Consider the following 24,652-nt stretch of genomic DNA (forward strand, 5'->3'; position numbering starts at 1 on the left):
TTTACACACACACACACTGCGCCCGCACAAATGTGTTGCATTTATTGTGTTGGTGGAAACACTGTTTTCCAATTAGATATTTGTTTATTTCCTACATAAACTGGAAAGGGAAAGGTAGCCATCGAAATAAGAGTTGCTTTTGTTCTTCCATTTGGTTAATTGGCTACGTTAATATACTTCTACAATTCGTTTAACCACACCGTTTGGTTTGGCACACAATTATGTGTTAATTTGGCAAATTTTTGACAAAAATATATCTCTTTCGTGGAGCTGCGTGTTGCGCGATGTGAGGAGCCGAGCAATAATAGATGACATATCGTTCGCCTTTGTGCGAGCGCAGCATTGCATAAATATCGATAGTGCGATAAGTGTCAGGTGTCGATTTTAACAGGATTATGTTATGGGTTAACAGACCTTTTCCGCGCGCATTATTGTTGCCAACATGGAAAATGAGTTTAATAGTTAATTATTTTAATAGATGTGCACGTTCCATTTGGGCAGCTGTGGCGTTTCCATTATGTGTTCACTCAGCATAAAATGCGCCAAATAACACAGCAGCAGTAACAAAAACGGTAATGCTTGTACAAAACTAAAATGGAGAAAGCCAACCAAATCCTCCCACCAGATGTATCCAGGGCGCACATGAAAAAGGAAAACAAGCGCCATGACATTGCACATGATGAGCAGTCTGCGGAAGATTTCTTGTCGATATGGCCAAGCAATCTCGCAATTGGCACAAATGATGCAGAGCAGTAGTAGAATCGGCAAAAGGAGCTTCAGAGCAATCAGGGCTCCATTGACCAGCATCGAGTAGCAACCAAAGTTCGCGAAACGCATATAGAAGCGAAATCTGTCCACTGCCTTTATGTTTCCAATAACAAACAAGGAGTAGCAGCTATAAAGCAGCATGTACATTGCCAGGGTGATATTCCGCCTGATTCCAGCGCCGTGCTTCTGTTTAAGGCGCAGCGCCAGCTGAAGTTCCATAGCCAGCAGCTGTATGACTAAGGACTCGTAAGATGTACAAATCAGTGCATACAACGTGCTCAGATTGTAGACGATGACCTCGAGGCCTTGTTGTCGATAATACGGATAAAAGACATAGCATGCATACGCACGGGCGATCAGGTGCAACATCCGCGCCTGCGAACTAAACAGGACGTGTAGCGCAGCCGTGAGCAGCACGAGGCCATTACAAATCAACGAACGTTTGTGCACGGCCGAGGACCAGTGCAGCGAGCGACAGACAAGGGGACGTACAAAGGTAATCAGCAGACTAACCAAAAGCCAATTGCGTTGCCAATAGCCCAGCGCCGGCGGCAGCCAGGATAACGCTGTTAGCGCGCAGACGTACAAAAACCAGAGGTAAGCGCTGCGGGAGCGCTGCACAAGTGCACTGCGATTGTGGTAGCAGGCGAAGCCTAGGTAAATGAGCGCTATGAAGCGGCGAAAAAAGAAGCCAACGACGCAGCAAAGCGCCAACAGCATGGATAGCAGCTGGTGCCTGGTCAGGCGACACTCCACGTTAGTTTCCATCGCCCGCGTCCAGAGCAGGGGAGGCAGAAGCAGCAAGCCACTCGTGAGCCAGGGCACACGCTGCAGCAGCACAAACAGAAGCAGCAGAAGCAGGACCAGATGCAAAAACGCCCTGCACAGCAGCAGCTGCAGACTGCCCCAATTGGCTGTCGGCACGCCGCACAAATGCAGCAACCAGCCCAAAAAAGCACATGCGCTGGCATGAAGCAATCCACGGCGATAATAATGTACATAGTAATCGATGCACTGTAGCACCGTGGGCATAAGATTGCCGCTGTACTCCGTCAGCGTGAGGAAGCGTTGCTGGCGCCACAACAAATTGGCGTTGTTCAGGAATGACTTTAGCAGCTGTTCGCTTAGCCAATGTCTGGGCATCAGGTTGGACAGGAGACCACGACTATGTTGGCGCAAGACGCACTGCGCCTGGTTGAGCAACTGCTGCGCATTGTTGTATGTGGCGTGTGCCTCATGCATGCTGTCATTTAGCAGACCCGCGGACAGCTGACCACGATTGTGTACGGGCGTCGGCAGACCTAGTAAGCCGCTCATTAGCGGTGTCAGCTGTATAGACTCGAGGATGTGCAGCGGCAGGCGTTGACCCAGCTCGTTGGCAACAAAGCTGCGACCTGGACCGGCACTGATATGGGCTACACCGGCGCCCCAAAGTATAAATGGTGTCTCCAGTTCCTGATTGCTGCTGCCATTGCTATAACCTGTAATAGAGTGCGGCTTGATCGTATTGGCCCTATTGCATCTGTTGACTGGTAGCTCACCATTCTCTGGTCTGCCATGATCGGACGTCAGTAAATAAGCAGTGCGTTGATCCGGAAATGCATGTTCAAATCGCTGATATATGGTCCAAATCCGACGTTGCGTATAGTTAAGCTGTTCCTGGTACATACGGAATCCAGTTGCCTCCCGCAGGCTCAACAGCTGCACAAAGAACACCACACCCTGGAGCTGCTCCAGCTGGGACGCCTTCTTTCGCAGAAAACTTCGAACTGCTTGAAATGCCCACTCGTCCAGTTTGTAAGAGCTAATGCCCAGGCCCGGTATATCCGGTGGATGCGTGTACACTTCATGCACAGCTTGAAAATGTTGCAGCAGCTCCGCAGAGCCCCAGGCAAAGCTGCGTGTGCTTCGATTGAAGATGGTGTCTAAGGTGATGCCTTGCAGTCCAGCCAGATGATCCTCGTAACGACCCGAGAAGAGCGTGAGATGCGCCGATCTGCATTTGCTGGCCACACGCACACGATTTATGCCCACCTGGCCTTGATGCAGAAAGATCTTCTTCAGCTGAGGAACATTACGGCAGCGTTGTTCAAAGAACACCTTGGCGCTGAGGTCATCGATGACGAAGACCACCAGGCGATCGGCGGGCGCATATTTCAGCAATGTCTTTTGTGGCTCTAAGCCCGTAAGGATCGTGGACTGAAAGTAGATGACGTACACGGAGCTCAGCAGTAGCAGCTGCACAACGAATGCATGCCCGTACGTAATCAGCATTTCGAAAAGATTGTGTTTTATATTTCTTTGAGTTGTCAAGAGCTAATATGTCAGTAGGAATAAGCAGAAATAATAGGCTAGACCTAGGGAATACTTTCATAATCAATCAGTCAACAAGCTGGCGTGAAAGGCGCTCATATTTTGAAGGAAAATGTTGCTCTGTATACTTTTGGTTTCTTCTTAGTCACATTTTAGCTTCTTAGATCTAACAAAACTTAACTAGTGGTATTTTTATTTACATTGGAAAGAACACATATTCTCCCGACTTAACTCAGTAAAAATGATAGATCTTATGTAAAAACGAGAATGAAGGGCTATTTTTGGCATGCCGAAGATCTAATACCCTTGCAGACCCACCCTTTTCATAATGCTCATAATGCTTTGCCCGTATCTAAGAAGTACCGGGAAAATAGTAAATTCCGAGTTTGGTCAAGATATCTTGATAACCAAAAATGGGTTTTGATCAAAAACCTGGTCCGTGGTCCGATCTTAATAGGATTTTGCATATATATGAGGATCATAGTAAAACTAATAAAAGCCGAGTTTGGTCAAGATACAATTAAAGTTTCGACCGATCGTTCCTATGGCAGCTATATGATATAGTGGTCCGATCCAGCTGGTTTTGACATATGTGCTGCATGCAACAGAAAAAGGGACTTCTGCAAAGTTTCATTAAGATAGCTTTAAAACTGAGAGACTAGTTCGCATAAAACAAGACAGACGGACATGGCTATTTTGACTCTTCTGTTGATGCTGATCAAGAATATATATTCTTTATGGGATCGGAGATGTCTCCTTCTATGCGTTACACATTAGAGACTTAGAGACCTACAAAGAGACCTACAAAGATAGAAAAGATCTTAAAGATTATTGTTCTATAAAATTCTTTAATTTTTTAAATTTTGTTGTTCACTAATATAATTTTGTTTAGTTTATTTTCAGAGAAGTTTTTTCATTCTCTTTACTTAGACAGACATGAGAATGTTAGCTTTAAGTACCGAACGTTCGCACAATAAAAAAGTTATTTAAACAAGAAATTTTCTAAAGAGGAGCTGCGAACAGCTGACACCCTGTGTATGTATTTAGGGTATTTCTATGTCGGTCACACTCCCCTAGAGAACTCTAACTTGATTTGTTTTGTATCCTTGAAATTTCTTGAAAGAAAGCAAGCTTTGATCTTTTGCCTACGGCAAGAATTCAACTAATATACTCAATCATTGATAGGTCACCTCTGTAAAAGTACTGTTTTATTTATTGTTTTTTCAAGAATGTGGAAACTTTTGGCCCTGTTGGTGCATATATTGCTGCTCGGATTTTTGACTCTGATTTATTACAAAACATCGATAATCAATGGCATGCGACCGCAGGCTGGGCATCGTGAGTTGGGCTTGGAGCCGCCAGCAGATCGTCTGGTTGTATTCCTTGTCGATGGATTGCGTGCCGAATCATTGTTCCGGAACAATTTAAGTGCCGTGCCGCAGCTGAAGAATATGTTTTTGGAGCGGGGCCTGATGGGAATATCGCGTGGCAGTGCTCCAACCGAGACGCGTCCAGGCCATATTGCCATCTTCGGTGGCTTCGACGAGGATGCTGCCTCGGCCATGACGAACTTTAAAAGCAATCCCACGGTCTTCGATACGGTGCTTAATCGCACGGCGGGCGCCACGTGGGCCTGGGGCGCCAAATCTGTGCTGCAGTTTTTTAAGCTTTTACCCGACGGTGGAGTGCCAATAAATTTAGATATGCACACCCCATTAGATTTTACAGAAAGCTATCAACGTCATCAGTGGATCTACGATAAGGTGCGTAAATTGCTAGATAACCTGGACTCTGAGGCTGCTGGAAATAAGTTGCCTGCGGTTTTCCTTGTGGACTTTGAGAATGTTCATAGCGTTGGCAATGAGTCAAAGATAAATAGCAAGGAGTTTTTAAAGGCTATCGACAATGCAGAGACCGTTGCTAAGCTATACGATTTATTTGAGCACATCTTTGAGGACAGCCGTACGGTATACCTTCTGACATCCGATCATGGCATGACCGACAAAGGTAGGTTCTCGTATTTTACTAATTTAACTATGCGTTTTAAGTTTCTTAACTTATGCTCGATGGTTTGGTTAGATACATTTTTTTTTGCACATATTAAGAAACTGAGTTCGTCAAAGTTCATGCTTACAAAGAACATGTTAAAATGCCAGCCAATATTGCTTGCTTAACATCAACCGCGCTTGCAAATTTCAGGTTAACTTTACAATTAATATGTAAAAATGCTGAAACTATTATTGCTTGCAACATTCAACAGCATATAACCTTACAACGAACCTGTTACATTCATTTATCGTGCTTGCAATTTTTACCTAACAGTTACACTCTGTAAAAGTTTATCTTAACTTTAGAATGGACATGAGAAAATATCTCCTATAAATATGTCGCGCCTGTAGGTACTCACAGCGGCGACAGTCAGTTTGATATAGAGACGCCCTTCGTCTTTTGGGGCGCTGGCATCAAACGTGTGGAGTCTCCCATTAGAGGAGTTCAGTCGATCAACAGCGATGCCTTTCCGATGCAATTGCAGAAAGTGCAGCAAACACAGCTGGCGCCGTTGATGTCCGCCCTGATTGGATTACCGCCGCCGATGAATAATCGTGCCATGTTGCCGCTGGGCCTGATGAATGTGAGCGTAAAGTACGAGGCGTATTCAATGCATCTGAATACAATGCAAGTGCTGGCGCAGGCGGAGCGGGTGCTCGAACTGAAGCAGCGTAGTCAGATCTACAACTGGTTGCCTAGATTTGAGCGCCTCGATCGACGACGCATACAACAATATAAGGAGCAATTCCACAGGCAGATGCAATTGGGCTGCGGCAATGATGCGATGTTATGCAGCCAGGAAATGATACATTTGGCATTGGAATGCATTGAATATCATAGGGTATACTATCGCATACCCGTGGTGGTGGCTTGCCTGGCAACCTATCTGGGCTGGTTCTACTATTTGCTGGCCAAGCAGACTCGCTCCATGAGTGCGCCCAAACAGCATTGGCTTAATGCAACCAATATAATGCTTCTGCTGCTGGAGATTGTGGTGTTGCTCGCCTGCTACTTGGATCGGGTGCCCTGCTGCATCAGCTTCTATTTGCTGGTGCCGCTGCCTGTTTGGATGTTTGCGTTGCAGGAGCGTGGCATGAACAGCGGCTGCGTGCGTGCGCCGATCATTCAGCTGGCTTGGATTGGCGGCACTGTGGTGCTGCTGATTGCTACTTATTTCTTTAAGCAGCTCATCTCGCTGGGCTTTTTGATTGTGGTCTGTGCGAACAACGGACGCGCCTTTACCCGTGCGCCCAGGCTACGCTTTTGGTTGTGGCTGGCGCTGGTCGCCCTGTTGACTGGGTTTACGGTGAAGCGTCCCGATTTTGGACACAACAGTCCGTATTTACTGTGCCTGAGCATGCTGGTGACAATGCTGCGACCACTGTTGCTGAGCGAGCGGCACGCGTGTCGCGTTTGGCTGATTAATGGCGCGGCCTTGCTGCTGGGCGCTTACCTGGTGCATCAGCGCCTCTGCAAAAAGGAGCTCGCTCCAGTGCTGCAGGGCACTGCCTGGGGCTATGTATTCTATGCCCTAATCTCTATACCCTATAGTGATACGAAGACGCCACGGCATCGTGTGCAGCTGATACTCTTTAATTTGAGCACAATATACACATTGATGAGCCTCTCGTACGAGTCCATGTTCATGCAATTGCTGTGCACAGAGTTCTTGCTGGGTGTGCAAGTGCACGAGGATTATAAGCAATCGGCGGTTGAGGACAGCGAAGATGACGATGAGCAGACACCGGACAAATCGTTGACGCCCGAGGGACACATAAACAGAAGCTACCGCTATGCTGTGCTTATTCTGATATATGCCTATTTCTCTATGATAGGCACTGGAGTTCTGCCGAATATAAATTCGCTTGATGCGAGCGTTGCGCGCATCTTTGTCAGCGAGTGCTCCATAATTTTAATTGGCTTCATCTACGTTCTGAAGCTAATGATACCCATTATTATCATCATGTCCAGCATGTATGCCTTTTGCGCTCATGCCCGTCAGAATCTCTGTGGCATATTTATCTGTATCTTCCTCATCTGTGATGTCTTGTGTCTATACTTCTTCTTCTTTGTCCGTAACAGTGGCTCCTGGCGCAACGTACGCGAGTCCCTCTCCCAGCAGTTAATTGTGCATGGCCTGCCCATGCTGTTGGCAATATTCTCATGGCTACCCAAGCAACTGCTGAGCGCCATACCATTAACGATGCTGCCCATGCTGCGCTGGAAAAGCGCTATACATTTGGAACAGCCAGGTCAAAGCCAGGCATAAAAATCGGTTTCATCCCTCAATTTGAATGTTTTGAAAATTTAAGTATTTATGTATTGTGAAAAATTTGCCATCGGTTCAATAATCATTAAATTGAAACATTTCATGTACTATATAAAGATTCTGGGATTTATTAATGTAATCTTGAAGCTAATACTTTAATTGGCTTATTTTGATTTTAAATGCAATGCAACAAATTGTTGATCTTAGGCAGTTTTTAGCTTCTGTGATTCCAAATGGGCCTGTAAATGGTAATTGGATGATGAAAATTACATATATGCATGTTGATATCCTAGGAATTGGTTATTTACCTTCTCCGCAACTTTTAACAGATTTTCGAAGCTGCTCTGACCCGTCTCCATGACCATACTGTGAAAGATTTTCGTCTCACATTCTGTCAGCAACTCGTAGGGTGAACCAAACTCTACCATCTGACCCGCATCCATGACTATCACCTTGTCCGAGTCCATAATTGTGTTTAGGCGATGGGCTATTGTCAGCACTGTACACTCCCTGAACTTATTCCTTATTGTCGCTTGGATGAGCGCATCTGTCTGTGGATCCACATTAGCTGTGGCCTCGTCCATCACCAGGATACGATTTTCGCGAAGAATAGCGCGTGCCAGACACACCAATTGCCTCTGTCCCACACTGAAATTGCTTCCGCCCTCTGAAATCTTGCTTTGTAGTCCACTTGGAAGCTCGCTGATGACAGGCTTCAGTTTGACCTCCTCGAGTGCATCCCACAGCTTAGCATCGCTGTATTCCTCGAATGGATCCAGATTGTAGCGCATGCTGCCGGTAAAGAGCACCGGCTCCTGAGGTATGATGGAAATTTTGCTGCGCAGGTCGTGAAGTCCCAGTTCGTTGGTGTCACGACTGTCGATGATGATGGAGCCTTCGTTGTAGGAGAGGCGGAAAAGAGCGTTGATGAGCGAGGACTTGCCTGCACCGGTGCGACCCACAATACCCACTTTTTCCATGGGTTTGATCTCGAAGTTGAGAGACTTAAGTACATACTTGGATTGTGGATCGGGGAAATACCGAAGACTGAGATCGTCAGCTACAATTTTGCCCTGCTCTGGCCATTCGACCGGTGGCTTTTTGCTTGGTTGGGATTCAAACTCGCCTTCTGGCTCAATTTCATCATATTCCAGGATGCGCTCAACTGCAGTCATTGTGGTGTCCAATTCGGCGGATTGTGTCATGCCATACTGCACCATGCCCGCCAAGCTCATGGCCTGGGTAATGGCCAGCCCAACCTCACCAGGCTGGGTGGGAGGATTAATAAAGTAGTTAAGTACAATGATGATAGTGTATAAGGTGCAAAAGAAGTCCACATAGTAGCCAAAGGCACGACTCGTGGACAGAAATGTGTAGTAGCCGGAGCTATGCAGATCCTGGAGATTATCGAACTCGGCAATAAGCGCCTTCTGTGCTCCTAAAGCCCTGATAGTGGTCAGTCCATTAAGTGAGGTGCTAAGATGGGAATAGATGGGAGATCTGGCAACTGCCTCCAAACGCTTCACGTCTCTCGAGGTCTTAAGGTAGAATTCTCTGATATAATAGAAAATAATACCCAGCACAAACGTCAGTAACAAATAATAGGGATTGGTTATGCAGATGACTACAAGGACGCCAGCCAATAAGAGAAAGATTTGCACAACATCCAGCATAATGGTTGGCAAGACTTCATCAAGTTGTCCAAGATCCTTTGAGAAGCGATTTAATATACGACCAGACGGATTTGTGTTAAAGAAGTACATGGCTGCTCTGGCTATACCACGGAACATGGAATTATGCAGCTCTGTGGAGCTGCGCCTCGCCATCGAATAGAAGATTATTGGACGCATTACGCTGAGCACAATTGCAGCCACATTAAGCGCTGTGAAGTAGTACATGTCGACGGGGTCGTATGCCGAATCTGCGTTGTTCTTATTTTTGTCAACCCTGGGGTAAGAAAAATATTGTTATTCTAAGAGTACTTCAATAACATCAGCGAGACGTACCAGTAGGAGAGAAACACATCTGCTGCTGAGGTCACGACTTGTGTACCCACACATAGAACGATCATAAAAGTTATCAGGAACAAGCCACTGCCTGCTGCAAAGTATTCCTTATAGAGACCTACGCTGACTTTGCCCTCTACGCGTGTCTCCTGCGGGACCATGGCCGTGTCCTGAATGACCGAATCAGCCAGGGAGCTCAAGGAAGCAAAACTCTCATTGCGTGAAGCCTGACGGCTAGTTTTTGAGTGCAGGCTAACACGATCCCCAGCATCGCTCTTTTGGTCTTCCAGTGCCTTCTCATCTGCCTGGTTGATATCGGTCAAGAGCTGTGCAAAGTCCAAGCCACTGTGTTGCATCGTTGCATAGGTTCCCATTGCACTGATTTTGCCTTTGTCCATGATAACAATGAGGTCGGCATGCTCCAGAAACTGCAGCTGATGTGTTACCAATATGACGAGCTCGTTTTTCAGATAGCCTCTCATGCACTGGTCAAACAGATGACGACCCACGTGCGTATCCACAGCACTGAGTGGATCATCCAGCAGGTAAATGTCCGCCCTTCGATACACAGATCGTGCCAGACTAATGCGTGCCTTCTGTCCACCCGAAAGAGAAGCTCCTCGCTCGCCAACAATCGTCTTATCACCCTGCGGAAGTAGCTCGAAGTCGCGTTCTAAAGCACACTTCTTGATGACTGTGCGATAGCGATTCTTGTCCAGGGTTAATCCAAACAATATGTTCTCACGGACAGTTCCAGTGAAGAGCCAAGGCTCCTGAGCTGCATAGGAGTAACTGCCGTTGACTTTAAGGCTACCTTTTTCACCAGCCAGCTCGCCGAGAATGGATTGTATCAGACTGGATTTGCTTGCGCCGACGGGTCCAATCACCGCGACTAGCTGTCGGCGACCCAATTTCAGATTTATATTGTCCAGGGTGTTCTCTGTCGCGTTGGTGTCCCACTTGGCAGAGAACTGGCTGAACTCCACGAGCGTCTCCTCCATTACTCTGCCATTACTTTTTGCCTCAACTCCATTGTCATTGTTGCTCAGTGTTCCATTTTTCTTATCGCGTATCTCGTTAGTAGAGCTAGGCACAGTTATTGCATTCGACTTGTCTTGCACCTGAGTCTCCTCCCTTAGCATAAAGGTTTCCAGACGCTTAATGGAAACCGTTATCTCTGCTAGTTGCGTAATGCTAAGCGGAAAGAAATTGGTGACCGCTCGCTGCAGCAGATTGTAGTAGGCCGTTATGAAGAAGGCCTCGCCGGCAGTCAACACGTTTCCTAGCAGCACAAACCCCACCAGGCTGACAAACGTAAGGGTACGCGACAGGCACATGCCAAAGGCAATTAGAACTCCGCGTATATAATTGACTTTTTTGATACAGATCATCTCCTTGCGTCGCATGAACTGGATTAGCTTGCCGAGTGGCTTTTCCCATGCGTACATCTTGATCACCTGGATGCCGGAAATAAATTCGTTCATCATTCGCACGCGCTCGTCCGTGCGTAATGCTGTCAGGAGGCGCAACGCAGATGTTTTCTTTGCTAAATAGGCTTGCAGAGGCAGGAACAGCAACATCACAGCGACGCCAAAGAAGGAGGCAACTCCGATCTATAGGTTTAATCACATAAATAGATAATTCTAAATACGACCACATTAAGTTACCTTTTGATACATAAAGAATGTAACCACAAATAATTCCAGTGGAGCCAGCCATAAGAAGTGAACATTGAGGAGAATCATATCAAAGCGTCCCACATCGTTGGAAAGCAGATTCACAACCTGACCTATCGATGTATCCCCCAGAGCTGTATGGCTCAGGCGCAGCGCCTTCCTATAAACTAGACTGCACAGTGAAACGCGCATTTTCATCCCCAAATGGAGCAGGCCGAGCAGAAACGGATGTCCAGTAACGACGGAGAGGACAGAGGCAATCATGAGGCCTGCTGCGTATAGCTGTGCCTTTATGGGGTCAGGATCTTCGCCCGAAAAGTATTGCATTATACCATACAGGCACATGGGCTGCGTTACCCTAAAACAAGACTCTCATTAATATATCTATTTGGTTTCCAAAGGACCGGATTGCGGTGTACTTACTTTACTATGAACTCTCTGACACCAAGCAGTAACCCAGTTAGAAACAGATGCCAACCAAACACGCGCAGCACAACCCGCCCCAAGCGTGGCTGTTTCTGCTGGGCCGATCTCTTAATTATTTCCTCATCCCAAGCCGCGCACAGGCGGTCGCCAAGTACATCTGTGAAAAGGGAGCATATATATATATATGTATGTGATGGATTCCAGGATATCACTCGTAACTGCGAATATGTCTATTTTCATTCTCGATCTTCCTGAGACTGTCTTCTTTTTCTAACATACTTGAAATATTGTAAGCCAATCGATAGTATCGCAACGGACGATAGCACAATGGAGTTAATTTGTTATCGGACTAAAATGAACTAAATTTGGAGATACAATGCAACAACAACTAGTTTCATTTTAAAAATCTAAACGTTTCTTGTTCTCATACGGTTTGAAAGAATTTAAGGTAAATGCCAGTCATTGAATGTTATAAATTTCATTTATCTTTATCTTAACACCTTATTTATTATCTTATGGCATGCCTTACCTGATTTGTGCTCTTTAAGCGGCCGGTATAGATCTGGTTGCTCCAGAGTTTTCGTACGGCCCTTGAATAATACCGGAAAGACAAAGCTTTACGATGCCATGATGCACGCATAAATAAAGATAAAGTTAATATTATATGGTGTCAAGTAGAAAAAAACATATTTAAATTTGATGGAGGCCAAGCAACTAACTACAAAAGATAACTTATATATTTTATATAATATACAAAATGTGTGTTGTATTCATAGTTAACGAAAATATGTGCCAATCACATCGCAGTTTGTGCACAATATCAGTGCAGAAAATCAAAAGTTTTATATATGTATGTACATACATCAATCATATATGAGTACAGGGTATCTGAATGTGGACTATATTTGCAGATTCACACTTACGTGCAGTTGTTTTATGTTGTATTTACATACTAGATACCTCAACATTTTACTACAACACTTATTTGTATATTTTAACACTCTGAAAGATAAGATAATGGTATATCATGCTCAATCATATTGTTCTGTTAATGATTAAATGATATTCGGTGGGTCCAAAAAATGTATTGTCATAATTGTCAATATTATATCTAACGCCACAAAAATCACTAGGCTGGTGAAATTGCAGACTCACCAGAGCATAAGTTCCGAAAATGGGTTGCTCCGTTCGCGCGGATTTTCTGGTAGCTCATCTGCTTTAACTGATTGCATATTGGTTTTGTCTTATTTATTTACGCCGACAAGTAAACCAAATACACTTTACACTTGTGTACAAGCCTATAAGTGTTGAATTACAACAAATCACACATTTAATTATTCGCTTCGATATTCTTTGTATATGTATATATATTTATATAGTTTATATACCCTTGTTTTGATTTGATTTTCTCAGCACTCGAGGTTTGGTGCGTGTGCAACTCAGTTCTGTGGAATTTGCTTTTTAAAATTACGAAAATATTCCACTGTGCAGGTTGTTTGTGCCAGAGATGGTGCCGCTATATGATAGACGATTTTAATATAATTAGTAAATCTGAAGAACTCTACGAAACTAACACACTTCTTATACATATAATGAATTATATCACGCAAAACATTTTTCAGATAACTGTATACATATGTATATTTAATTATTTTTTAAGACACTATTTATCGAATTTCTCCGGTCTCTATTCACGCACAGCTGTTCACTCTCCGGCTGACGAACACGTTCTAAATCACAGCTGACAAGCTGGTCCCTTTTATGGGAACAGACAACTGTTGCGGACGCTTTTTGCTCTCTGCGACTTTTACTCTCTTGTACGCGTGTGCTTTTATTGCGCGCTTTCCAGTTTATGTAAAACGTATCATTTAATTCATTCTCTTATTAGCTGGCTGATAAGATAATCTAATAAAATTAAGATGAACATACAATTTTCTATGTAAATACATTTTTAATTTGCATACTCAGTTTTTGCGTATGCCACTTTGAACTGCTTTGCTAGTTATTTTGTGTATATTTTATTGAACTGCTTTGTTGTAGCGTGGTTAGGAAATCAGAATACTGAAATAAATTTGTCAATACTCGGACATACAAAATGCACTTTATAGTATTTTTTAATTAAACATTTCAATTCTTTCTAAGAAGTTCTTAGATTCTGTGATGCCAAATGTGTCTGTTAAAGTAATTAAAAAATTACCTTTTTGAATATTGACGCTCGTAAAGTGGATAACTTACCTTCTTCGCAACTTTTAGCAGACTTCCGAAACTACTCTGACCCGTCTCCATGACCATACTGTGAAAGATTTTCGTCATTCTGTCAGCAACTCGTAGGGTGAGACAAATTCCACCATTTGGCCAGTATCCATAACTAAGACCTTGTCCGAGTCCATAATCGTGTTTAGGCGATGAGCTATCGTCAGCACTGTGCACTCCCTGAAGTTATTCCTTATTGTCGCCTGAATAAGCGCATCTGTCTGTGGATCCACATTGGCTGTGGCTTCGTCCATTACCAGGATACGATTCTCGCGAAGAATAGCGCGAGCCAGACACACCAACTGACGTTGACCCACACTAAAGTTGGTGCCGCCCTCTGAAATCTTCCTCTGTAGTCCACTTGGAAGCTCGCTGATGACAGGATTCAGCTGAAAGGAACACCATAAAATATATCATTTTTGCTCGAAGTATTCCTTGCTGTGAAGTATTCCTTGTATAGACCCAGACTGATCTTGCCCTCGACACTCGTCTCTTGCGGTGCCATGGCTGCGTCCTGGGCAATAGAATCGGTAAGGGAGCTCAAGGAGCTGAAACTTTCATTGCGCGAAGGTTGGTTTGATTTGAGGCCAAGCTCAGACGGTCCCAAATATCACCAGCCTCGCTCTCATGATCATTGGCTGCTTCATCGGTCTTGTTGGGATCCGTTAAGAGCTGTGCAAAGTCCAGTCCACTGCGCCGCATTGTGGTATAGGTTCCCATTGCACTGATTTTGCCTTTGTCCATGATAATAAGGAGGTCGGCATGCTCCAGAAACTGCAGCTGATGTGTTACCAATATGACCAGCTCGCTTTTTAGATACCCTCTCATGCACTGGTCAAACAGATGACGACCCACGTGCGTATCCACAGCACTGAGTGGATCATCCAGCAGGTAAATGTCCGCCCTACGATACACAGCTCTTGCCAGGCTAATGCGCGCCTTCTGTCCGCCCGAAAGAGAAGCGCCCCTTTCACCAACGATCGTCTTATCTCCCTGCGGAAGAAGTTCAAAGTCGCGTTCTAAAGCACACTTCTTAACCACTGTGCGATAGCGATGATTGACCAATATTAACCCAAACAGTTCCAGTGAAGAGCCAAGGTTCTTGAGCGGCATAGGAGAATTTGCCATTGACTTCAAGGCTACCTTTTTCACCGACTTCGAATTTCAAATTGATATTGTCCACGGTGTTCTCTGTCGAGCTGGTGTCCCACTTAGTATGAAATTGACTGAATTCGACAAGGGATTCTTCACTACTTTTGTTTCGTCTAGCCATCCTTGAGCTGCGTTTCCTCCCCATTCATAAATGTCTCGATTCGTTTAATGCTTATTTGAAGCTCCATTGATTAAGAAATGCTAATCGGAATGAAACTGGTTACTGTTCACAGCAGTAAGCTATAGTAGGCGGTGATAAAGAAGGCCTATCCAACAGGCTGACAAAGGAACATCATTTCATTGCAACGCGTAAGCTCCACAAGTTTAACAAATGGCTTCTCCCACTCCTACATCTTGATCATTTGGATGGCCGATAAGATGTCGTTCATCATTCGGATGCACTCGTCCGTGCGCAGAGCCGTGAGCAGGCGCAACGTTGCGGTCCTTCGTGCCAGGAAAGGGCATGTAAAGCAGCATCAGAGTTACGCCAAAGAAGCAGGCGGCGTTAATTTGCAGTGGGACATTAGTAGGAAGTTATTGTAAATAATCTTAGTTCAATCTTCAGTTTACCTTTTCAAACATAAAATAGGTTACTATTAAGGGGGCCTAGCCATTAAAAATGTATATTGGACAGGACACAATCGAAACATTTCATATCGTTGGACAGCAGATTCAACACCTGGCCTATCGATGTATCACCCAAAGCTGTATGACTCAAACTCAATGCCTTCCGATAGAACATGCTGCACAGAGCTACGCGCAGATGCCCAGCATACAGGGATGTCCTGTGACCACGGAGAATACAGAAGCTGATATAAGGGCCACCGCGTATAACTAGCCCTTAATTGGATCAGAATTCTTGCCCGAAAAGTAGACCATAACACCAAAGAGGCAAATTGGCTGGGTAACCCTAGAAGAAGTTACACTTTAAGCAATTGATCTTGGGCGTCTTGTGAACTGTCACTTACTTGGTAAGAAATTCTTTGGGGCCCAATAGCAAACCCTTTACAATAGATGCCAGCCGAAGGAGCGGACCACAACGAGCCCCAAGCGAGGTGGTTTCCTTTGAGCTGATCTCTGAAGTAGTTCCTTATCCCAAGCGGCGCTCAAGCGATCTGCAAGGACATCTGATGATTAGCTTGAAAGCTATTTACTTTAAAATTTAACTTTCAAATTTAATTTTATATAACACCCAAGTTGTGCTCTTTCAGCGGCCGATATAAATCGGATTGTTTCAGGGTCTTTTTGTGGCCCTTAAACAGCATGCGAAAGACAAAGCTGCTAGCTTTTCTTGACTCGAATAAGTAATGTAATGATATTTTGTTTCATTCATGATCTAAGCTGCAAATAAACTACACAATAATAAACGTTGTCTAATCAACAACGCGTCAAATACAAAATGTACTTCAAATACGTCACACTTTTTTAAAAAAGGTTGGTGGGAGTGTGGTCAAGTGTTGGGCTATTAAGTCTGATAAGTTATCGAAAAATAAAGACTTTGTATATAATCTGATTAGAATTAATTTGACACAACGCTGGGAAGCCTTAGCTAGCCTTGAGTCATATTTATTGAGGTGTATTACACACTTGTGTGTCGATATGGAATTTAAATAGTCAAAAACTATTATTGACTCATCAACAGACCAATTCACTGTGCACAATTGGACTCACCAGAACATGAGCTCTGACAATGGATTGATATACTCTCTCGGATTCTCCGGTAGATCAGCTCTTATGTGTGGCATTGTAAATTCTAATATAAATTAATTCACTATAGTTATTTACATACAATTATGTGTTAATTAGTTAAGTATTTATTTTAATTCTTATAATGTTACGATCACAAAACGTGGTTTTAAATCTGGGGAAATTCCACTGTGCTTTAGATGCTGAAAATATCACTGATATTACTATTGTTATGATCTCTAATCTACTTAAGTATCTAAGAGCAAACAGTTTATATTGTATTTTTACAGATAAATCTGCATTTTATAATGTATTTAAATCGTCAAATAAAAAAACAAACCTATTTTAGGATTAATTTATTTTCATTAAGAGTAAAAGTGTTTGTTCTACGGCCGCGGAATTCGTTCTAATATACAGCTAATCGATTACCGCATTTTATGTGAACTGCTTGCGGTGAGCACAGCTTTTACTCTCTCCGACGCCTTGGACTTCAACTATGAGCCTTATCGTACAACACGTCTATTGGAGTCTGAAACGCTCGACACTGTCGCATAAGATAAACGTGGCGCCTATTATTAGTAACTAAGTAGTATATATTATTAAATCTGAAAAACCTCAAAAAAGCTTGGTAAATTTATCAACTGCTTTGTGCGTTATTTAAATGTGAACTGCTTTGTTACTTCTCTCATTGACAGTTATTCTGCAATGTTATGCTCAGATGCCATTTCCACATATTGTGAAATCTGTAGCTTATAACATTTATTTAATCTTAGTTTTACTGTAGCATTACATTCTAAAGTTTGTAGAAATAATACTTTAAGTAGCACATACAAAAACAATCACTTATAAGCAGTATAATTTCTATGAGACGTATGCTCAAAGCTAGTCAATGAGAATATATTTTAATGATTTCGGAATATTCATTGGATTTTAGACAGTTTTTGATTTCTGTGATTCCATATATGCCTGAAATTTAATAAGATGTATTACCACATGGCATTTTAATCATAGGAATGACCAATTACCTTTTCAGCTACCTTTAGCAGACTATCGAAGCTGCTCTGACCCGTCTCCATGACCATACTGTGAAAGATTTTCGTCTCACATTCTGTCAACAACTCGTAGGGTGAGCCAAATTCCACCAGTTGGCCAGCATCCATAACTAAGACCTTGTCCGAGTCCATAATCGTGTTTAGCCGATGGGCTATCGTCAGCACTGTGCACTCCCTGAACTTATTCCTTATTGTCGCCTGAATAAGCGCATCTGTCTGTGGATCCACATTGGCTGTGGCTTCGTCCATTACCAGGATACGATTCTCGCGAAGAATAGCGCGAGCCAGACACACCAACTGACGCTGACCCACACTAAAGTTGGTGCCGCCCTCTGAAATCTTGCTCTGTAGTCCACTTGGAAGCTCGCTGATGACAGGCTTCAGCTTGACTTCCTCCAGTGCATCCCATAGCTTGGCATCACTGTACTCCTCGAAAGGATCCAGATTGTAGCGCATGCTACCCGAGAAGAGCACCGGCTCCTGAGGTATGATAGAAATTTTGCTGCGCAGGTCGTGAAGTCCCAGTTCGCTGGTGTCACGACTATCGATTATGATGGAACCATCGTTGTAGGAGAGGCGGAAGAGGGCGTTGATGAGCGAGGACTTGCCTGCACCCGTGCGACCCACAATGCCCACCTTTTCCATGGGCTTGATCTCGAAGTTGAGAGACTTGAGCACATACTTGGATTGTGGATCGGGGAAATACCGAAGACTGAGATCATCAGCCACAATTTTGCCCTGCTCTGGCCATGTGATTGGCGGCTTTTTGCTCGGTTGGGACTCATATTCGCCTTCAGGCTCGATCTCATCATACTCAACGACACGTTCCACTGCTGTCATGGTGTTCTCTAGCTCCGCAGATTGTCGCATGCCCCACTGAACCATTCCAGTCATGCCCATGGCTTGTGTAATGGCTAATCCCACCTCACCAGAGTTTTCGGGAGGGTTGATGAAGTAGTTAAGTATAATTATCACGATGTACAATGTGCAGAAGCAATCCAGGTAGTAGCCAAATGCTCGATTTGTAGACAGAAAAGTGTAGTAGCCGGAGCTGTGCAGATCCTGCAGGTTATCGAACTCGGCAATAAGCGCCTTCTGAGCTCCCATGGCTCTAATCGTAGGGAGCCCATTGAGTGAAGCACTGAGGTGGGAATAGATCGGAGATCTAGCAACTGCCTCCAATCGCTTAACATCTCTCGAGGTCTTTAAGTAAAATTCTCGAATATAATAGAAGACGATCCCCAGAGCAAGAGTTAGGATGAGATAATAAGGATTGGTTATACAGATAACAACAATTATGCCTATCAGTGTCAAAAACACTTGAACCACGTCCAGCATGACGGAAGGCAGAAGTTCATCTATTTGCCCCAGATCCTTTGAGAAGCGATTTAATATCCGACCTGAAGGGTTTGTGTTAAAAAAGTACATTGCCGCTCTGGTAATGCCCCGAAACATGGCATTATGGAGCTTTGTGGAGCTGCGCATGGCCAGCCTATAGAAGAGCATGGTCCTGACGAGGGTGAATACGATGACGGCTATGTTAAGGGCGGTAAAGTAGTAAATATCGATGGGATCCGAGTCTCTTTCCGCGGCGTTTTTGTTCTTGTCAACCCTGAAATTACGAAACATTAGTACGATCGTCTTATGTAGAAGGATTATATATTACCAATAGGAGAGAAAAACATCAGCTGAGGAACCCACAATTTGTGTTCCCAAGCAAAGGAACACCATAAAAGATATCATTAGCCAGCCGGTGCCAGCTGTGAAGTATTCCTTGTATAGACCCAGACTGATCTTGCCCTCGACACGCGTCTCTTGCGGTGCCATGGCTGCGTCCTGGGCAATAGAATCGGTAAGGGAGCTCAAGGAGCTAAAACTTTCATTGCGCGAAGGTTGGTTTGATTTGTTTGTTCTACTGCCACGTCTGCTGCGTGAGGCCAAGCTCAGACGGTCCCAAATATCACCAGCCTCGCTCTCATGATCATTGGCTGCTTCATCGGTCTTGTTGGGATCCGTTAAGAGCTGTGCAAAGTCCAGTCCACTGCGCCGCATTGTGGTATAGGTTCCCATTGCACTGATTTTGCCTTTGTCCATGATAATAAGGAGGTCGGCATGCTCCAGAAACTGCAGCTGATGTGTTACCAATATGACCAGCTCGCTTTTTAGATACCCTCTCATGCACTGGTCAAACAGATGACGACCCACGTGCGTATCCACAGCACTGAGTGGATCATCCAGCAGGTAAATGTCCGCCCTACGATACACAGCTCTTGCCAGGCTAATGCGCGCCTTCTGTCCGCCCGAAAGAGAAGCGCCCCTTTCACCAACGATCGTCTTATCTCCCTGCGGAAGAAGTTCAAAGTCGCGTTCTAAAGCACACTTCTTAACCACTGTGCGATAGCGATGTTTGTCCAAGGTTAACCCAAACAATATGTTTTCACGAACAGTTCCAGTGAAGAGCCAAGGCTCTTGAGCGGCATAGGAGAAATTGCCATTGACTTTAAGGCTACCTTTTTCACCGGGCAGCTCACCGAGTATGGATTGAATTAAACTGGATTTTCCTGCTCCGACGGGTCCGATCACCGCCACGAGCTGTCGGCGACCAAGTTTCAGATTTATATTCTCCAGGGTGTTTTCCGCCGCCTTACTATCCCACTTGGCATTGAATTGACTGAATTCAACTAGAGTTTCTAGATTCCCATTGACCTTTGGCACATCACCATTGGCGTTTTTGATAAGAGTGCCATTCTCCTTATCAATAACAGGGGCAGAGGTTGCGACATCAATCGATTTGTCTTGGATCTGCGTCTCCTCCCGATGCATAAAAGTCTGCAGACGTCTTATGGACACCAAAAGTTCCGCAAACTGTCCGATGCCTTGGGGAAAAAACATAGTCACCGTGCGTCGTAGTATGTTGTAGTAGGCGGTGATATAGAAGGCTTTTTCGGCCGTCAAGATGTTTCCCAGCAGCACATAGCCCACTAGACTGGAGAACGTGAACACGCGGGAAAGAAACATGGCAAACGATATGAGAATACCACGTATATAGTTGACCTGTTTGATGCATATCATTTCGCGGCAGCGCGTGATCTCAATAAGTTTGCCAAATGGCTTTTCCCAGGCATACATCTTGATCACCTGAATGCCCGAAATGATCTCGTTCATCATTCGGACACGTTCATCTGTGCGCAGGGCCGTACGCAGGCGTAATACCGAGGTCTTCTTGCCCAGATAGGCTTGCAGGGGCAGGAAGAGCAACATAACAGCGACACCAAACAGCGCCGAAATTCCTATCTAAATAAAGAAAAAAAAACAAAGACATTAAAAGAATAATCTTAAATCCCCTTTAGCCCCACTCACCTGCTCATACATAAAATAAGTGACAACGATAAGCTCCAGTGGCGCCAGCCAGAGGTAATGTAAATTAATCAGTACACTATCGAAGCGACCAACATCATTCGACAGCAGATTCACCACCTGCCCGATGGTGGTGTCACCCAATGCGGTACGGTTTAGCCGTAGAGCCTTGCGATAGATCAAGCTGCAGAGGGCAACGCGCATTTTCATGCCCAGATGCAGGAGACTGAGCATATACGGATGCCCAAATACGACAGTGAACACAGAGCCCGCCATGAGACCCGCTGCGTAGAGCTGTGCCTTGGTTAAATCTGTATCGTCGCCCGCGAAGTAGGCCATCATACCAAAGAGGCAAATGGGTTGCGTTACTCTGAGAGTGGTTATAATTTAAAAACGAATGATATTCGGTCTTTGACAAGCTACTTACTTGGTGAGAAATTCCTGAGCGGCCAGCAATAAGCCTGTCACGAACAGATGCCAACCAAAGACGCGGATTACCACGCGGCGCAAGCGAGGTGGAAGATTTTGCGCCGATCTGCGTGCAACTTCCTCATCCCAGGCCGAAGAAAGGCGGTCGCCAAGTGTATCTATAGATAATATTATCAGTATTAATATACAGTGTTGTGATATGATATCTTGTGGCGTTACTCACCTGACTTGTGCTTTTTGAGTGGTCTATAAAGATCCGTTTGTTCCAGTGTCTTTTGTCGACCCTTTAACAAAACGGGCATAGCAAAGCTTCATGGAGACAGCAGAGATATAAAGCGTATATAGATAAGTTGCATGCATACATTTTAATTGTTAGTAAAGATAGGTAAAGACAAGCGAAAGAGCTCTAGTCAAGAGCTGGCCCGACTAGGAGATACTCTATACATAATTCCAAAGTCGGCATCTCCGGTTGTACAGAATATTAACAATGACTTTACAGAATGTTATTGCAAGTATCGTTAATAGCTTAAGCTGGTGATGTTAGGAAAATACTGGGTATTTGCCGAGTCACGTAAAAAAAACAGCAACAGTTGTTATTTTCCAAAGTCCAACCAAATTTTTGTTGCTTAGTGTATTGACATAGGGATCTATTAGCACCTTGGAAGATAACAGTTTTTATGAAACTCATTTATATATATCTTCAGCAAGTCATTAGACAAAGTCGTATCGGTTTAATGTTGCTATCAAGCTATGCCAAATTCAATTACATATTTTTATGGTGATCAGTTTTTATTAGCCCATAGCCACGGCTATGGCTGACAGACGATATTAAAGTTGCCTTAAGTGACAGCCAATTGAATAACTTGAAATACTTCACGCAAATATGTGCGTACATGACATACATATGTGGATATATTTGTATTGCTCACGCTTGGGGTGCTCAACAGCCGGAGCCCAGCTCTGACGCGCTAACTATGTAAATTAAACGACCCATTGAATACAATGATAACGAACTCGAGGCAGTTGTCACGCTGTCAACCCTATAGCTAACGGTTTGAATCGTGGGGTATACGACTTACCAGAACATCAGCTCCGACAAGCAGTTGGCGCGCTCTACGGGATTCTCCTCCAGCTCATCGGCCTTCAGTGATTGCATTTTGCTCTCTTGCGTTTTACTTTAATTGTTCTAGAAATATTTTTCACTTATGATGCTTTCTAAAGTTATTTTTAAACTTATTTTTTCTATAATTTTTTTTTCTTCAGTTTTTTTAAAGATTTGGTGACTTTTTTTTCGACTTGATTAGCACCCAACAGCAGGCATTGCAGACACGCGCTTGTCGTTAGTATAATTTATTTAGTTTTTAATAGCGCTTTGCCTTATGTGATGCATAGAAACATTGGCATTCAAAATTTTCCACTCATACCATATCCGAACATTTGATAGGGTATTATGAAAACGTTCCAACGAGCATACTGATAGCTTTGTTTTGTTCTCCTCTTGTCTATCAGATGCTGTTCTTATATCATAAATAGCCTTAAACTGATTCACAATATTTTCGGTAGGCGCGCCTTGAATGTGTACAAGTCCGATAGCTGGATTTCATCACTTTTATGTACATACATACATATGTATGTATATATATATGCGTGTAGACAGATAGATAATGAATTTTTCTTTTTGTGCTTTTTTTTAGTTTCACTTATCGAAAATTCTTAACACTGTGTAGATTTATATTTGCTGCGCGCGTTCATTCATTGCTCACGGTCCGAGGAACGAACTCTTTCTAACGTACAACTCAACCGACTACCGTTGTTTTAGTGTAATTAAACGACTGTTTGCTCTTCGCACTCCATCAAGCTTGCGCTCACAGATCTTCCCGCGCGCTCACTGGCTGTGTAGACTCTACGCTGTAGAGATTTTAGCTGATCAGCACGAATGCATACGCTCTCCAAATGTTGACAATCATGTTTGTTGACTTTGCTGTTTTGTTTAATAACTTTTCGATAAGCTTTAATACCGGCCGGCATATTCACTCAAATGATTGACACTTGCATATTTTAATAAGCCATGTACACTTGCCATAATCAGATAATCAGATAAAAAAAAAACAAACAGGGTTAAGGAAAATTGACTGCATGTAACATAAAATGGGATGTTTATTTATTTAATAAATAAATATATTCAACTTAAATTGGGCGTAAAATGTATTTTTACGCTTTAAGTGCATATGGCTAATGATCATTCGTCTGCTGCACTGCTTTGTTATACAAATTGGTGTAGAACTGGGCTAAGAGAAAAGCAGTTAAGTTTCGGGATTGTTTTCACTCAACAGCTATGGCCACACTGGCGTTGAAAGTCAATTGATGCAGGAAAATAAATATAAACAAGTTGAAAATAAATTTAAAACTTTTTTTTTAAATTAACACATTAAAGCGAACCTTATCTTAGCAATGCTGATAACTTAATGAAACTTAATGAAAATAGAATGTTGTGTTCATCCTGAATTTAAATATTTTCTTGCATATCATGCTATAAACATGTTTATCTTTGTGAAACGCAAGATAAGTAAACGTAAACTGCAATGGACGAATGCTGAAGACGTTAATTGGATTAATAAGATAAGAAAGCAATGAAATATAAATTGGTAGACACGGCTAGCGTGTCATACATAGTCTTTGTGGAATTGCATTCGACTGCCTTTAATGTATTTGAATGCTTGATTAGATTATTTGCACAATTTGCCAAATTCGAGCACATTCATGATACACTTGAAAGTGTTCTTAGAAAAACACGTAAAGTTTTATTGCTGTGGATATTGCCGTTGACCCACAATGGGTATTTTGCAGAACAAGTATATACATATGTAGAAGATTTTCACAGCAACAGATTCCACTTGAACTTGCAATTCTCACAGCATATGATTCGTGATATACTTATGACAGTTATACCGACGGCGCGTTTGAATCAATTAAAGTGCAAGCAATTGATCAAGTCAAGCTGGGTGGGGTTTGAAGTGTGTATGTGGCAGATATATATATATATATATCGTAGTGCTGCTTAGTAACGTGCGCAAAAAAGATTCAATCATGGAAACTTTACTCGAGCACAAAGTTGTTTTTGTTTATAGATTATTACTTATTTATATTAAAGTTAATATTGATTTAGATATATCTTAATGTCCATAAATCCTCGTGTATAATGCATATAACGGTCAA

General features: G+C 43.4%; 4 protein-coding genes and 1 pseudogene across 5 annotated transcripts; 1 reads left to right on the top strand and 4 right to left on the bottom strand.

The window, feature by feature from the left end:
- Positions 1 to 451: 451 nt before the first annotated feature.
- LOC115767887 (GPI ethanolamine phosphate transferase 1) lies at positions 452 to 3,423 on the bottom strand. The gene is made up of 2 exons (XM_030712252.1): positions 2,310 to 3,423; positions 452 to 2,249 (listed from the first exon to the last, which is right to left on the bottom strand). The coding sequence occupies exons 1-2, from the start codon at positions 3,040 to 3,042 to the stop codon at positions 472 to 474; spliced, it is 2,511 nt and encodes an 836-aa protein (XP_030568112.1). The 5' UTR covers positions 3,043 to 3,423; the 3' UTR covers positions 452 to 471.
- Positions 3,424 to 4,252: 829 nt separating this feature from the next.
- LOC115767926 (GPI ethanolamine phosphate transferase 1) lies at positions 4,253 to 7,486 on the top strand. The gene is made up of 2 exons (XM_030712296.1): positions 4,253 to 5,088; positions 5,481 to 7,486. The coding sequence occupies exons 1-2, from the start codon at positions 4,311 to 4,313 to the stop codon at positions 7,397 to 7,399; spliced, it is 2,697 nt and encodes an 898-aa protein (XP_030568156.1). The 5' UTR covers positions 4,253 to 4,310; the 3' UTR covers positions 7,400 to 7,486.
- A 69-nt stretch (positions 7,487 to 7,555) lies between these two features.
- On the bottom strand, positions 7,556 to 12,954 carry LOC115767925 (probable multidrug resistance-associated protein lethal(2)03659). Of its 2 annotated transcripts, XM_030712294.1 has the most exons (8): positions 12,896 to 12,954; positions 12,663 to 12,805; positions 12,037 to 12,122; positions 11,505 to 11,664; positions 11,073 to 11,439; positions 9,406 to 11,018; positions 7,708 to 9,346; positions 7,556 to 7,638 (listed from the first exon to the last, which is right to left on the bottom strand). In XM_030712294.1, exons 2-8 carry the CDS (start codon positions 12,737 to 12,739, stop codon positions 7,603 to 7,605), a joined length of 3,978 nt encoding a protein of 1,325 aa, XP_030568154.1. In that variant the 5' UTR covers positions 12,740 to 12,805; positions 12,896 to 12,954; the 3' UTR covers positions 7,556 to 7,602. The 2 variants fall into 2 exon arrangements, with proteins under 2 accessions (XP_030568154.1, XP_030568155.1); XM_030712295.1 differs by lacking the exons at positions 12,037 to 12,122; positions 12,663 to 12,805; positions 12,896 to 12,954 and adding an exon at positions 11,727 to 11,786.
- LOC115767885 lies at positions 12,752 to 16,658 on the bottom strand (annotated as a pseudogene).
- Positions 16,659 to 16,697: 39 nt separating this feature from the next.
- Positions 16,698 to 23,190, bottom strand: LOC115767924 (probable multidrug resistance-associated protein lethal(2)03659). The gene is made up of 7 exons (XM_030712292.1): positions 22,516 to 23,190; positions 21,660 to 21,745; positions 21,435 to 21,594; positions 21,011 to 21,377; positions 19,317 to 20,944; positions 17,624 to 19,262; positions 16,698 to 17,564 (listed from the first exon to the last, which is right to left on the bottom strand). Exons 1-7 carry the CDS (start codon positions 22,590 to 22,592, stop codon positions 17,529 to 17,531), a joined length of 3,993 nt encoding a protein of 1,330 aa, XP_030568152.1. The 5' UTR covers positions 22,593 to 23,190; the 3' UTR covers positions 16,698 to 17,528.
- Between the last annotated feature and the right edge of the window lie 1,462 nt (positions 23,191 to 24,652).

Source organism: Drosophila novamexicana, unplaced genomic scaffold, assembly GCF_003285875.2.
Source record: "Drosophila novamexicana strain 15010-1031.04,08,12 unplaced genomic scaffold, DnovRS2.1 tig00001488-arrow-arrow-pilon, whole genome shotgun sequence".
NCBI classification, from domain to species: domain Eukaryota; kingdom Metazoa; phylum Arthropoda; class Insecta; order Diptera; family Drosophilidae; genus Drosophila; species Drosophila novamexicana.